This window comes from Diadema setosum, chromosome 15 (assembly GCF_964275005.1).
Source record: "Diadema setosum chromosome 15, eeDiaSeto1, whole genome shotgun sequence".
In the NCBI taxonomy this organism is placed as follows: domain Eukaryota; kingdom Metazoa; phylum Echinodermata; class Echinoidea; order Diadematoida; family Diadematidae; genus Diadema; species Diadema setosum.
Genome location: NC_092699.1, coordinates 15,888,348 through 15,902,614, shown reverse-complemented (window position 1 = coordinate 15,902,614; position 14,267 = coordinate 15,888,348). Strand labels below are relative to the sequence as shown.

At 40.1% G+C, this 14,267-nt stretch overlaps 1 protein-coding gene across 1 annotated transcript in view; it reads right to left on the bottom strand.

Moving 5' to 3' along the window:
- Positions 1–2,266, bottom strand: part of LOC140238561 (uncharacterized) — a 36,505-nt gene extending 34,239 nt beyond the window's left edge. Inside the window, exons 1-2 of the mRNA XM_072318462.1 lie at positions 2,008–2,266; positions 57–305 (exon numbers count right to left, since the gene is read on the bottom strand). Coding sequence (XP_072174563.1) covers positions 57–305; positions 2,008–2,266 — 508 coding nt within the window. The remainder of the gene's footprint in view (positions 1–56; positions 306–2,007) is intronic.
- Positions 2,267–14,267: the final 12,001 nt, after the last annotated feature.

The following is a 14,267-nucleotide window of genomic DNA, read 5'->3' as shown; positions in this document are numbered from 1 at the left end:
AATTCTATTCATACGACTTTTGGTATCTACAACCCTAAAGTCTGACAATATCTCACCTTTCACCTCGAATGTATATGTTTTTTCCACTTTGTTGCCAGACCCATCTGTGCATGTAGCAGTGTACGTCGTTACTCCAATGGAGAATTCACCTCCAGATGGCACTCCTGTAGCTTCTACCGAGTCGTCAACATTGTCATCACATGTGGGTATCAGAAGCCCTTCCTCGATCAATTTCGTCGCCTTTCCGGTGTCAGTGCAATAGGAAGCTTTCAAGTTCGGATCAGTCATACTCGGTGCCTCCTTGTCTGTGTGGATTTATAAAAACATACTTTGAAATGACACATGATTACAGTCAGTCATACCGTCATCCGCGTCTGACTTACTAAAAGTACTATTACATAATAATCCCATAAACAATATTTTCTAGTTCATGTGTCTTTCATCCTTTCATGACCATCGCCTAAAAGTGGTATTATCGTTGAACATAAACATAAATTAATTTTTCGTGCTAGAACAACTTTAGAGAGTTTATTGCGTGTAATAAGAAAGATATATCTCTTCGTTCTGGTCATAGGTCTTCTTCAGGCTGTAAACCATTATCACCAAGTTCCCCTTCAATCCAATATGCAGAGCGTATAAAAAAAAAATGGAGGGTTGTCATTTCTTAATTGTCAGTTATGAAGAGCACAATGTTAGTTGTAAGGAAAGAGGAACTCTTCCTCTTTTCATTGATACCTAATTATGTTGATAATTGTCATGCATGACCGAGCACATGGACTTTAAAGACAACAATGACAAATGGCACTTTTTCCAAGTTTGCGTGTTATTGTGATTTCCGAAGAACAATGCTTGTCTCACTGCATGGATGAGATCTGTCAGTGAAAGTTGCCAAATAGGCCAGCCTGTACGAATGCACGTTTGTGTTTAGGTTTCGTGTTTAGGGTTTCTGTTTAGGTTTTCTCCTAACATTTTATGGTCCATAACCTTTAACATGGCGTTTTGTCCGAAAACTTGGTCGCTCCCACAGAGGCCAACCCACACAATCCATTTTTCTTTGTTCATATTCAACACATATTAGCTCCCAGTGGCAAACCATGTCTTGAATATGAAGAGAGTAAAATGGGTAATGGTTTCGCCTTAATGGGAAGGACTAAATATCGACGACGTGGCCATGTTGAAGGTTATGAACCATAAAATGTTAGAAGAAACCCTAAAACACGAATCTGCAGTCGTGCAGGCTGGCCTGATGATTAATTGACCACTTTCATTGACAGATCTCATCAATGTAGTCAGACATGCATTGTTCGTTCGTTCACAATTACACGCAAACTTGGAAAAAGTGCAATTTGTCATTGTTGTCTTTAAAGTCCGGATGTGCTCGGTCATGCATGACAATCGTCAAAATAATTAGGTATCAATGGCAGGGGCGGATCTAGCTTTTTATAAAGGAGGGGGTTGGGGCGGTATGCGAGGGAACGTAGCGACCCAGCCCGAGCGAGCGGAGCGAGCGAGGGGGGGGGGGGGGGAGGGTGTGGGAGGGGGTGTCCCCCTCCCACAGTAGGGAGAATTTTTGAAAATCTGTGTGTGAAAATGGCGTTTTCTTGCATCTAAAACACCACTATTTTTGGTATAGAGGTCATTGCCATAAATAGAAAAAAATAAAATTACAAGTTTAAAAAAAAGATAAGATAAAAAAAAAATGGTCCCCGGATTTTTTTTTTTTTTTTTTTTTTTGGGGGGGGGGGGGGTTGCAAACACCCAACCCCCCTCTAGATCCGCTTCTGAATGGAAAGAGGAAAAGTTCCCCCTTCCTTACAACCAGAATTGTGCTCTTCATAACTGACAATTAAGAAATGGCAGCCCTCCAAATTTGGATTACCTTTTTTTTTTTTTTTTTTTTGATAGGCTCTGTATAGGGCCATTTCACTTTCAGATTATTCTTGGCCCAATATTTGGAAACTACAACAAAGGAAAACACCTAAATGACCATCAATCTCTATTTCATACCTTTGACGGTGATTTTCACGGTATGAGTGCAATTCAGCAGATTCTCCTCGTATCCAGTACATGTCATGTCAGCCGTCGCTTGTGTGCTGCCCGATTTGATGGCAACCCTTTTCGGTTTTTGGGCTACATCTTGGCCATCAATTCTGCAAATAACTTCCACGTCATCATCGCTGTTATCAGTCGCCTTGAGCTCGCTGAAAAATGGTAAACTCGAATCGACGTTTGCGTAGCGTTCTCCTCCCCTTGTTAACAGCTCCATGGTCTCGGAGCCTTCCAACTTACACGCCTCGCAGTCTTAAAAAAAAAGAAGTATTCATAATGGTTATTAAAGCCAGAGGAAACATACGTTAAATATCATATTTCCATCATTATTTTTAGGTCTCCTTGTAATTTGTCACTAGGAAAATGTTCTTAAATGTTTTATGTGCATGTAGTGAAAACAGAAATGGAGAATGTGCTGTTCGCGCTGAATTGTTTTTGCAATTTCGGCTTCTCATACCTACCTAGGCTAAAAACTATGCGCGCGCGCAATGGATGAGTTTCGATGGTAGTGTGATTTTCAGCCTTCCAAATGGGCTAGAAAGATGGCGCACGAACAGACGGTTTACTCCTTTAGTGGGCTTCTAAGCAATTATGCAGCAAATATGTAAGATTATCTCACAGACTTCCGGATGGGAGTCCTTCATCTGATGGTTCTGCGTAAGTTTACGGTTATCGTTTTGTTCACAGTTCTCGATAGAATTTAAACGCCTTTTGTAGCGTATACCGCCAGTGTAGGTCATGCACGGACGTACAGCGTAGGTTCGACAGCTACGCATTGGGTAACTATACACAGCCCAGTCGCTGTACATGGTACGTCGCGACAGGGCTGTACGCGCGCGACCACCAACCACTAGGAGAGCGACGTAATCGTATTACGATAGCTTTGAATTTTGATACTTAACATCATTTTTGTCACCTCAAATTCAACGAGTATACTTTTCAATATTTACTCTACATCTGATGCTATCAGTATTCAAATACGCTGTAGGGTTGGACCTACTACTAATCGACCGCCTAATGTTTATTTGCTTGATAAGAATATTTAACACTGAAATTCACGTAAAAAACTTGACCTACGTGATTGAGAAAATCCAGCTCTATCAAATGCCGTTGTTCCCTTTTCGATTCGAAGTTTCAGTGCAAAAATATCGCCGACGAACTTGCGTGGCCTCGTTTCAGCTCCCCGCGGTAAATCGCGTTTTTAGGATCGACCGCTGATTTTGCATTGACAATGCACGTAAACCGAGTTGTATTGAACACCGTGTTGTACGAAGCTTTTTAGAAGCCTTTTAGAAACTTCCATAGACATTACATTGTGCTGTCATTACGATTCGGTGAAAATATTCATTCGAAATTTTGTCCTTGATTAAAACCATTAATGAACAGTGAATTATCGCGTTTTCCCACGCCATCCTAATCTACATTCAAAGCCAATCCATTTTTATGTGCTTTGCGCGCAGAGAAGTGCGTACTAAGTGTTCAGTGCGCGAATTATACGCGGTCGGTTTCAATAAGGGTGGTCGATATGTAGTAGGGCTACCATACATGGTAATGTACGTCGCGACGTACTACGTACAGCGACTGGGCTGTGTATAGTTAGGCCTGGCGTGAAAGATTGTGTACCGTGTGGACATGCTGGATGGCATTATGATGATCAATTTCGGTAAGTTTCATTGCGTACATTTGAATACTAATAGCATCAGATGTAGAGTAAATATTGAAAAGTATACTCGTTGAGTTTGAGGTGACAAAAATGATGTTAAGTATCAAAATTCAAAGCTATCGTAATACGATTACGTCGCTCTCCTAGTGGTTGGTGGTCGCGCGCGTACAGCCCTGTCGCGACGTACGTACAGCGACTGGGCTGTGTATAGTTTAACGCATTGGGATGGGTAGCCCGACCCAGTGTAGCCTTTAAACAAGGCGACTCGCTCTGCGTGCCCCCGTATAGCGCGTTTATCCCACAAACCTGTTGGCCGGCGAGTGGAGCGAGCCGCCTTTATCCACTCGTTCATCAGGGATGTGTACTTTTGTCGTTGTTGTTGCTTTATATTCTTTGACAAATTTGCTTACAAATTTGACGCAGAAAATACACACGGCACCAAGGCAACCCGCGCGCGCTTGCTAACAAATTTATATTCTTTGACAAATTTGCGTACAAATTTGTTAGCAAGCGCGCGCGGGTTGCCTTGGTGCCGTGTGTATTTTCTGCGTCAAATTTGTACGCAAATTTGTCAAAGAATATAAAGCAACAACAACGACAAAAGTACACATCCCTGAACGAGTGGATAAAGGCGGCTCGCTCCACTCGCCGGCCAACAGGTTTGTGGGGTAAACGCGCTATACGGGGGCACGCAGAGCGAGTCGCCTTGTTTAAAGGCTAGACCCAGTGCGGCACTGGCCCGACCAGACGCTGTTAATACGCTACGCGACCCACAGCGGCGACTGGGCTGTGTATAGACCGATTCAAGTGACTGTTCATGGAAGTGCGCCCTCTTAAGGCGACGCCATTACTGGGGGCCAACCAGGCCGGGTCGGCAAGCGCCGTGCGTGCGTGGCAAGGGTGCCAGCGACAGCCAGTGCTTTTACCATACCACCCGGCGCCAGCCGGCCAGCTAGCTATCTCTGGCGCTGGCAGCGATCGACGCATCTGGATTTGTGACAACTCTAACGTCTACTTTTTTTCGTTAGCTAATTAATAAAGTTAAACAACTTATACCGGCTAAGAGCGAATGGGCAGATGGCATATACGGCTGTAGCCAAAACTTGAACTTCAAGGTAAATATCGGTACGATCCGTGAGTGGAATTGTAACACGTTAGACTCTTTCTTTTGCGATGACCTGGGTATAGGTACTCGCGTGTGGTAGCCCCCCATTAGATCTATTCACATTTGTGTAAGAGGATAAAAAACACCTGGGGAGAACTATGGCTACGCGCAGACAGACGTCTAGATAGTAAGCCTAGACTGTTGAGCAGTTAACTGGATATAATTAAATACAAATAATGAATCAGTTTTGAGCTAGATAGTAGATATGGCGCTATCAAAGCAACTAATAAGATCAGTTAACTTAAACCTTTTTAGGCTTTTGCCTTTTCTCGGACCAGTGGGGTAAAGTCTGTCTAACGTTTTTTAGATCTTGTCTAGAATTCTAGGCAACAGTCCAGACTAGATCTAACCGGTTAGACCCGTCTAGACCTATTGACTTCTACCTAGAACCCTCTAATGTTAGCTACATCCTATATCATTTTCAGTTGTCACTAACTTCCGGCAGGTCTAACTAAGTAAACCAAACTGAAGGCAAATCTAGGCGTTTCTAAGCCGTACAAACTTAAGAAGTTAATTTACGTCGCCTGATGTCAACAACCAAACATTCTACTGTTTAAGGTCTAAGTAACCTTGCATTTAACATCGCGCTAACGCCTAAAATTATAATCTACAAAAGCGATTTTCAAATCAAACTTTCTTGATATGAATTATGCTTATGAAACGGATGTTTGCCACCATTCATGGCAGTTTAATATCTATAAGTATCACTTTATCAAAAATTAATTCAAATTCAGAGTTCCAGGCCCAATGGTCAATTTAATGCTGAACGCTTAGTGAAGTAGTAAACATTTACAATATAAGATTTTTTTTTTTTTTTTTTTTTTTACACATCTTGAAACATACATTTGGCTGTATAGGCTTTAAAATGTTTGTCATATACAATGTAGTATACTAGTAGCCAGGAAGTGTATTCTAACTTTTGTAAGTATTGCACCAAGCATTTAATATATATATATATATATATATATATATATATATATATCCTATATATATATTTAATTAATTCTCAAAATCTTTGATCTGAACCTGTCTTCTAAAATGAACAACTTTATTTCACGAATATGAATATGCAGTGATTTAGCCTAATCAAGAGAATCTATTAGGCATTGGCCAAAGTTTGTTTCAAAATTCTGTGCATTTTTTATACCGCTGTGTTTCACTTAAGTGTATATTATATTCATCATGCATCAGTATTGTCTGAATTTCACACACTGACGTGCAGCTTCCATTTCCGTTTTCTCGCCTGTTATTTTATTTTGTGCGCCTGTTATTTTATTTTGTGCACCCAAACAACTGCACAATATGTGTTGTTTTTTTTTTCTGATCCTTTGAAGCTTTCATTAATTTTAGATCGATATGTCCGAATTACTCAATTTGTCCAAAAGAAAGGCATTAAATGCCGCTGAATGACTTTTTCACAGTGAGTAAAACAATCACAATTTTAGCGCGGCGGTCGCCGACCCAGCGGCCGCCGGCGGCGCATGCGGCCGCGCCCGGCTAACTATGCGCGATGGGTACGCTGGGCTGCTAGCTGCAAGTGCAACTCGCTGGGTAGCTAGCTCGCTGGGAGCCCCCGTTGGCCCCCAGTTATGGCGGCCGTTATAGCGCCGCTAGCGGCGGTAGGTGAATAGGCCATCGAAATTGAAACGGTCTATAGTTACGCATTGGGCCGAATGCATTGTGCTAGTCTTTTACTCGAATCCGTATGCATAAAAACAAGCAATTGCTTGCGAGCAGAAGCTTTTGCCAGCAAGCAATTGCTTAGAGACCAAGCATTTACTTAAAAACGTATGCATAAAACATACCTTTTGCTAGTTCTTGCTAGCAATTCCTTACGATACGATTTTCCAAGATCTGTAAAATGAGCTTGAGCTTTTGCTTAACCGGAATGTACCCTTTTAAGTATCCTTTTCATATTTATGAAAGAAAGACCACACTTGTGAAGAAGTGGTATAAATCTACAAGAAATTACTCATAAGTAGGGTAAGAAAACTTTTTCATTTCAACAACAGGAAGTTCCAGTGGTTAGCAAGCAAAATGTGATGAAAAACAGGTAGGATGTCTGACTTCGGTGGAGAGCAAGGAGACCGACCTCCGCGTGCGATCTGGCAGATCCGGGCTACTGTAAGCTGCAGTGATGGGAATCAGCCAGTAGTAATACGTGTGTGTGTATAGATGTGTGTGTATGTGTCTGTGTGTGCATTTCATAGCTCTTCTGCTATGTCAGGAAAGTTTCCACACAGACATTCAAATACATGCTGCCACACTCGCCTTTGTTCTTGTGTTCGCACAGGCGTGACGTTCCTTTGGCATATGGATTTAAGCAATTGCTTGAGCTAGACCTTTTGCTAGACGAGCTTGTGCTTTTACTTGAAGCAATTGCTTACAAGCAAATTTATTGCTCAATTGTTTTATGCATTCGGCCCATTGTGTATTGTTTGCGTGTAGAGTTTCTGAGTAGGCCTACAGTAGTTGGAGCGTCGTAGTAGGGCCTACCCGTAGCCCCGGAGACCGCGCCGCTACGTGTGGCGGCTGTCGCAGTTAGGCCTACCCGTAGACTTGCATTGTCTCTTTGTGCTATTATTTATCCGTGAGTTGATATGACGTGTAAACCAGTATTCAGAATTCAGTTTATATGGTGGTATACGTTCAGAATTAATTCACAACTCCTCTAAGATAGAGTTTGATTTATACAGTCGAGCAATTCAGTTTTTGAGTAAGACTTAACACTAACGTTACAGGTGAAGATTCAAAAGTAGATATGAGGTTGGGTTTGATACTAGTAATTAGTAGCAGTATGCTAAAAGTTATGATAAAGACTAGTGATAATTTTGCTGTGCGAACAGTTCCAGTCTAAATAATGCTTTTAGACGTCAGTATGAATAAAAGACTATCTTTGGTGTTTTTGTGCTTTAACTACATAATCTATACGTGCTTTACGTGTTACACTCGTAAGTATGTCTTCCTATAATTGTAACAACGTCGGTTGAAACATTTCTACATTTTTATGTGAAAGGAAGTGTTGTTATAGCATTTTAAGCAGTTTTTGGCTTAAGGAAAGAATTATTTACCTTGTGGAAATCGGAAGACAAGCGTAGTGCTACATGTAGGCACGTAATGTGTATAGTGTACGTTTCCAATTTGGATTTTTTTTTAATATAAACCTTTGCAATTTATTGCATCACTTCACAGCTTGGGACAGGATCACAATCCGAATGCGTCGATCACAAGGGTAAAGCTTTTAGGCTTGGAATAGCACAAGCAACGAGTATAGAATTGCAAGCTACGCTAAGAGGGCTATACTCTGGCGATTTCGCGTAGTAGTCACTAATCTCCCCTCTAACTGGATGTGCGGACGTGCAGTGATTGGCCTATTCCGCGCGGAAGTCACCGGAAGTTGTACAGTCGCCATGTCTGTTCCCCCAAAAGCGAATCCGGAGACGGAGAAAAGTACACGCTAATCACGCCGATCTGTACCGTGAATTCCTAATTTTACTTCATTTACTCCATTTTTCAAGTGGATGTGTAATGTAATGAGAAGTTGAAAATGCCGTCATGCGCTGCATTTGGTTGTTCCAATCGGGATGACCGTAGGAACAGAGAAAAAGGTGTTACTTTTCACAGATAAACATTTAAAAAAAAAAAAACCATTTTTGTTCTCAGTCCCATATGTTCAAATATGTGTGCGTTCTTGAATTAGTCATTGAAAATATCCCGTTAATGTGTCCTAGTTTATTATCATTATTATAATTAAAAGCATGTGAAGTTAATGTAAACTAATGTTAGAATATTAATGTGCTGCATGACAAGAATTGAAGGCTGAATATTTAATTGCTCTTTTGTGCGCTGCGATTCTCATAATGTTAATTACAGTCATGTATTCAATACGCGTAATTACATGTTGAACGCGATCTTACATTTTACATTCTTTTCAACCAATCAGATAGCATATTCAATCAAAATCCATGTTTTAGAATGTAATTGCTGCTTGGTATATAAAAGAAATACAGACTGCTTTGATATTCGAGTCATGGCTGATTTTAGTAATAGGCTCGCGGGGATCTCATCTCAGAGCCATGCTATGACCCGCGGCGCTTGCGCGCCTTGGGTCATAGCATGGTTCTGAGATCCCCTTGAGCCTATGAAATCAGCCATGACTCTCATAGCCGTCTGTATTTCTATATTATATATGTGTAAGGGTACAAGGGCAATAGAAGGCAAAGTTTTGACCAGTGCCAGTCATTACCACTAGTTTCCAATGTAAATCCTTTACATAGATATGCAATACATCAGTTTTACTGTTTTTTGCCTCTACATCCTTGCCTTGCATGAAAATGTTTGTCATGCATTGTCCTGCAGGTTGGTTCCTGTAAAATTGCAATAATACATCTATGTGCCTTCAAAAAATAAGGGATATTAGTCATTAATGAATAGAACAATTTGGAAGTTCTGTACTGTGATTAATGTGACTACACCTTTATGCATTTCATTGTCTTAACTCATGGGTGCTTTAGATTCACTGTATAATGAGGAGTTAAGGATTTACATTAATGTTTTGAAAGTTCATGTGGTAGGGAGATGTTAGTTGGAAATTTTATCATCTTGGATTTGTCATTTTTGGGTGTAATGATTATGTTGATTTTACATACGTGCAATTCAAGTGATTTTTAACCTTCTGTTCAATTAAAGACCTCAGTGGAAATGTGAACAGTATTACACAGAAATTCAATTTGGAGCTTATTCACATTTTAATGCTCTGGGTACTTACAAGCCTATTTCTCTGAGGTCCTTAATTGAAAATCATTGTTGCGGTTGGAAATAGATTCTGTTTGTTTTATGGAAGATGGCGAAAATTCATAAGAAATTGCGACATAAATGAAAATCTGTTTCAAAATTTCATATTGAAAATTGTTTTGTTTCAGTCAAAATTTGAATTAAAAAAGAAAAAAAAAAGTCATTCTTTGCCAGAAGTGTTCACTGTATGGTTAAATGAATGTTTAAATATGCTTTTACAAAAAAGAGTGACTAAAACGAAACTGTAAACAGTTTGTTTTGAGAAAGGGAGGGTTAGGGAGAGAGAGAGAGGTAGACTGAAAGAGAGTGGGGGTTGGGTGGGAGGGAAGAAAGGTAGAGATTGATTGGGGAAGAAAGAGTTTGAAGTGGATGAGAGAGGGATAGGGGAGAGAGAGAGACTAAAGAGCGATGAGGCTGGGGAAGAAGAGGGAGTGATATGGAATAAGGAGAGAAGAGAGAGATAGATATTGAAAGGGATATACATGTATTAATCTGAAGAAAGGGAGACGGAGAGTGAGAAGATGACAAAAAAAAAAACAGTATATTTACGTCAAAAAAGAGCAATCGACCGCACGAGATAGAGATATGCGATGATGGGGAAAAAACAGAAAAGATCTACAGAGAATAAAAAGAAAAGTAGAGTAAATATAGAGAAGAGCTGGGAGGGATAGATTGAATGTTTTCCAACGTTGTTATATTTTATTTTCCATGAAGATTTCCGAGAGTTTGCAGGCAGCTCCGTCACAACATGTCCAGTAAAGTGTACAGTATGTCGGCAACGAGATCGCGCTCTTCTTGGGGGAACAAACATGGCGGACAATAGAACGCAGCGGCTTCCAATCAACGGACCGCTCCGCACATCCAGTTAGATGGGAGATCAGTGGTAGTAGTACGCTCATGGGCGAAAAACTGACGCCATTAGCTGAATGACCGATAGAGGGCGTATTTTACGTGATCATAACCCAGATTTTATAGTAGTGATGTTTTTAGGGGGCATACAGGGGAAAAGATGTAATTAGGACTTCGTTTTGTCATACAGAAGTATCATTCCTGTCTAACCATGAAATGCAATTGAAGAAATGTCATTTATTTTCCAATATGCAGTCCCACAAAGTTTGAGCTAAAGTAGACCGAGAGAAAAAGAGGTAGACGGCGTTTGTCAGCTCAAATACAATCTTTGAAGGGCTACAGATTAAAAAGTAATGACATTTCTTCAATTTTTTTTAACGTATCGACAGAAAATATACTTCTGATATTTTGAGGCCTGAAACGCAATTCTACCGCTGTGTTTTTTTCTTAAAATGAAGAAAATGAAAGGAAGGTACGGTTTTCTCCATAGGGTCATGTGTTAAGTGGAAGATCGCGGTTTTGTTACTAGAATGGCCGCCGTTGGGCTCCATGAGGCGCGCGCGGGGCTCCATGGCGTACTACACCCGTTTGCGTGCGAAATCGCAAGAGTATACCCTCTTAGCGTAGCTTCTATACTCTTTGAGCGCAAGTCTGTAAGTCTGGTATAGGGTCTTTACATGTATATTAGGGTAAAGTAGGGTAACTGGAGCACGGGGGTAAGTGGAACACTTGAAGGATTATGGGTAAGTACATTGTTTAGGAGAAGGCATTAGTGGAGTAAAAAAAAAAAATACGAACAAACAATAATTACGTAGAAACAAAATAGATGCCTTCATTGTGACAAAAATTAGAATGATCAGAGCTAAAATCGTCAAAAATCCTGAACATCCCACAGCCTCACTCCAAGATGTTGCGTCGTAACTATTTTATAAACAACAGTGGATAAGACGTGGTAGTGTTTGGTGTCCTATTTGATTAAAACGCATATTTTTGTGTCGTGATTGAAAGATTGTACAACAGGTAACTAGACGTTCAACAAAACGTAAAACTCTCTTTATCTTTTAGTTTAATATCGGGCATTTTCTCCTCAGATTAAATATTGATCGACGGCGTGTTGAGAGCGACGTCATCATTGAGGTGATAGAGCTTCCTGTCAGTGCTTTCTTTTATTCAGACTCATTTTAGGCTTATTATTTCTTCAAAATATTTCATTGACAAGTTTACAGGTCGGAAAACTCCTGAAAATCGTTTTAGTCTTTAGAAGATTATTTCTTGAGTAAAAAATTATAATTTTGTGGACTAAATTACTCACAGAAATTGCATCGTGTGCCCTGTATAAGACCATGACGTCAGGGCGGTAAATTTGAAAATCGAAATGATGCATACGCTACTGAAAATTGATTTTAAAATTATTTATCGTGTTTATGGTGCTACTTTTTTCACCAAAACTTCTTGCAGGGAACTATTTCATTTAATCAACTGTCAAAATTAGGGGAGAAAAATGTTAAATTCCATCAATTGCAGCATTAAAGCATTTGCTGTTCCACTAACCCCATGGAGTTGGGGTAAGTGGAACGCATGTATTAATGAATGGACGGCTTGGTGACTTTGTCAGTTCTGCGTACAATTTGTACTTTCACCTTTCTCATTTTGTGTAGACAATCCTATGCGTACAATGCTGTTCCACTTACCCCAGTACGTCAGGGTAAGTGGAACAATGGAGTAGTCATGACTAAAGTGTAATCTTGAACTTAATTATGAATAATATCTGCCCAAAACAATATCACATATTTGTATTGTGTTAATGGTCAAACTGTGATGCTTGAATATTTCTTGGCGCGTTTTATTTATTTATTTATTTTTTTTTTGATTTACGAATAAAGGCTTTAGTGTTCCACTTACCCCACTTTACCCTACGGCCTCTAAACATTATTTTTCATGTTGACAATGCGACAGTAAATTGACCTTGCAACAATGTGTTGACATTGCTACAGTTTCAGAACAGTGGATGGATAATGACATTACAGAGATGCCATTTCATGATGTGTAGTGAATATATGCATGGATACAAAATGTGTATGTATAATGATGCAGTACTACAGTGTACTATTGTCTGTTCAGAAGAAGCAAACCTTTTTGTGTGTAATGAAGAATTATATACATGTATGCTCAACCCTCTCTGATTCAAGACTTATTTTGATATATTCATACAGTGTATCATTCATTGTTTCACTTTAAGTTTTACCGTTCGTTGTCACATATGCGCATACGCACTTCGGCTCGCGCATGCACAGCAAGGAGGAGAATTCAATAAAGACAAGAGTGCAACGTTCGACTCGACTGTCTGCAATTTTATTCTTGTACATTGTGCATACGGCGGTTAGCTGACTGGATAGGATCTAGTGGTACCTAGGAACCCGAGGCCAGCATAGAGAAAACACATCAGTGCAGTTTGAGGAAATTTGGACTATCAAATCAAAGGTATTTTCTTATTTCGTAAAACGCGACGGCTGAAATCTCCCAAACCTATCACGTTCATAAGAAATAAGAACATGCCGCTATCGTATGATCATATTTGCCCATTGACGACTTGCATTAAAAGAAAATAAACAAACAAAATTGCAAACTTCTTTCATATTATTCTATTTATACGACTTTTGGTATCTACAACCCTAAAGTCTGACAATATCTCACCTTTCACCTCGAATGTATATGTTTTTTCCACTTTGTTGCCAGACCCATCTGTGCATGTAGCAGTGTACTTCGTTACTCCAATGCGGAATTCACCCCCAGATGGCACTCCTGTAGCTTCTACCGAGTCATCAACATTGTCATCACATGTGGGTGTCAGAATCCCTTCCTCGATCAATTTCGTCGCCTTTCCGGTGTCAGTGCAATAGGAAGCTTTCAAGTTCGGATCAGTCATACTCGGTGCCTCCTTGTCTGTATGGATTTATAAAAACATACTTTGAAATGAAACATGATTACAGTTAGTCATACCGTCATCCGCGTCTGACTTACTCTAAGAAAAGTATTACTACATATCATCCTATAAACAATGTTTTCTAGTTGACATTATTTCCTTTCATCCTTTAATGATTATCGTATAAACATTGTATAATCATTGGACATCAATATTATTTCATTGCTGATGCTAGAACAACTTAAAGAAAGACTCGTAATAGGTCCTCGTAATAGGTCTTCAAGCTATAAACCATTATCACCAAGTTCCCCTTCAAGGCATTATATAGGGCCATTTCACTTTCAGATAAATCTTGGCCCAATATTTGGACATAAATATTATTTCATTGCTGATGCTAGAACAACTTTGGAGACTACTGCATGTCGAAGGAAAGATATATCATTTCGTTTGGGTACAGATAGGTCTTCTTCAGGCTTTAAACCATTATCACGAGTTCCCTTTCAAGTCATAAAGGGCCATTTCACTTTCAGATTAATCTTGGCCCAATATTTGGCAAATACAACAAAGGAAACCACCTACACTCTTAAAACATCCGAGTCAGAACTGGCCCGGAACTGGGTCCGTTGGGTCACACACCATTCCGGGAATGGGGTCAGATATGACCCATTCAGAGTCATGAATTGGTTCAGGGTGACCCCATTCGGGGCCTTCATGACCAAATTCCAAGTCATTTTTGACCCGGAACGGTGTGTGACCCCAACGGACCCAGTTCCGGGTCAGTTCTGACTCGGATGTTTTAAGAGTGTAAATGACCATCAATCATT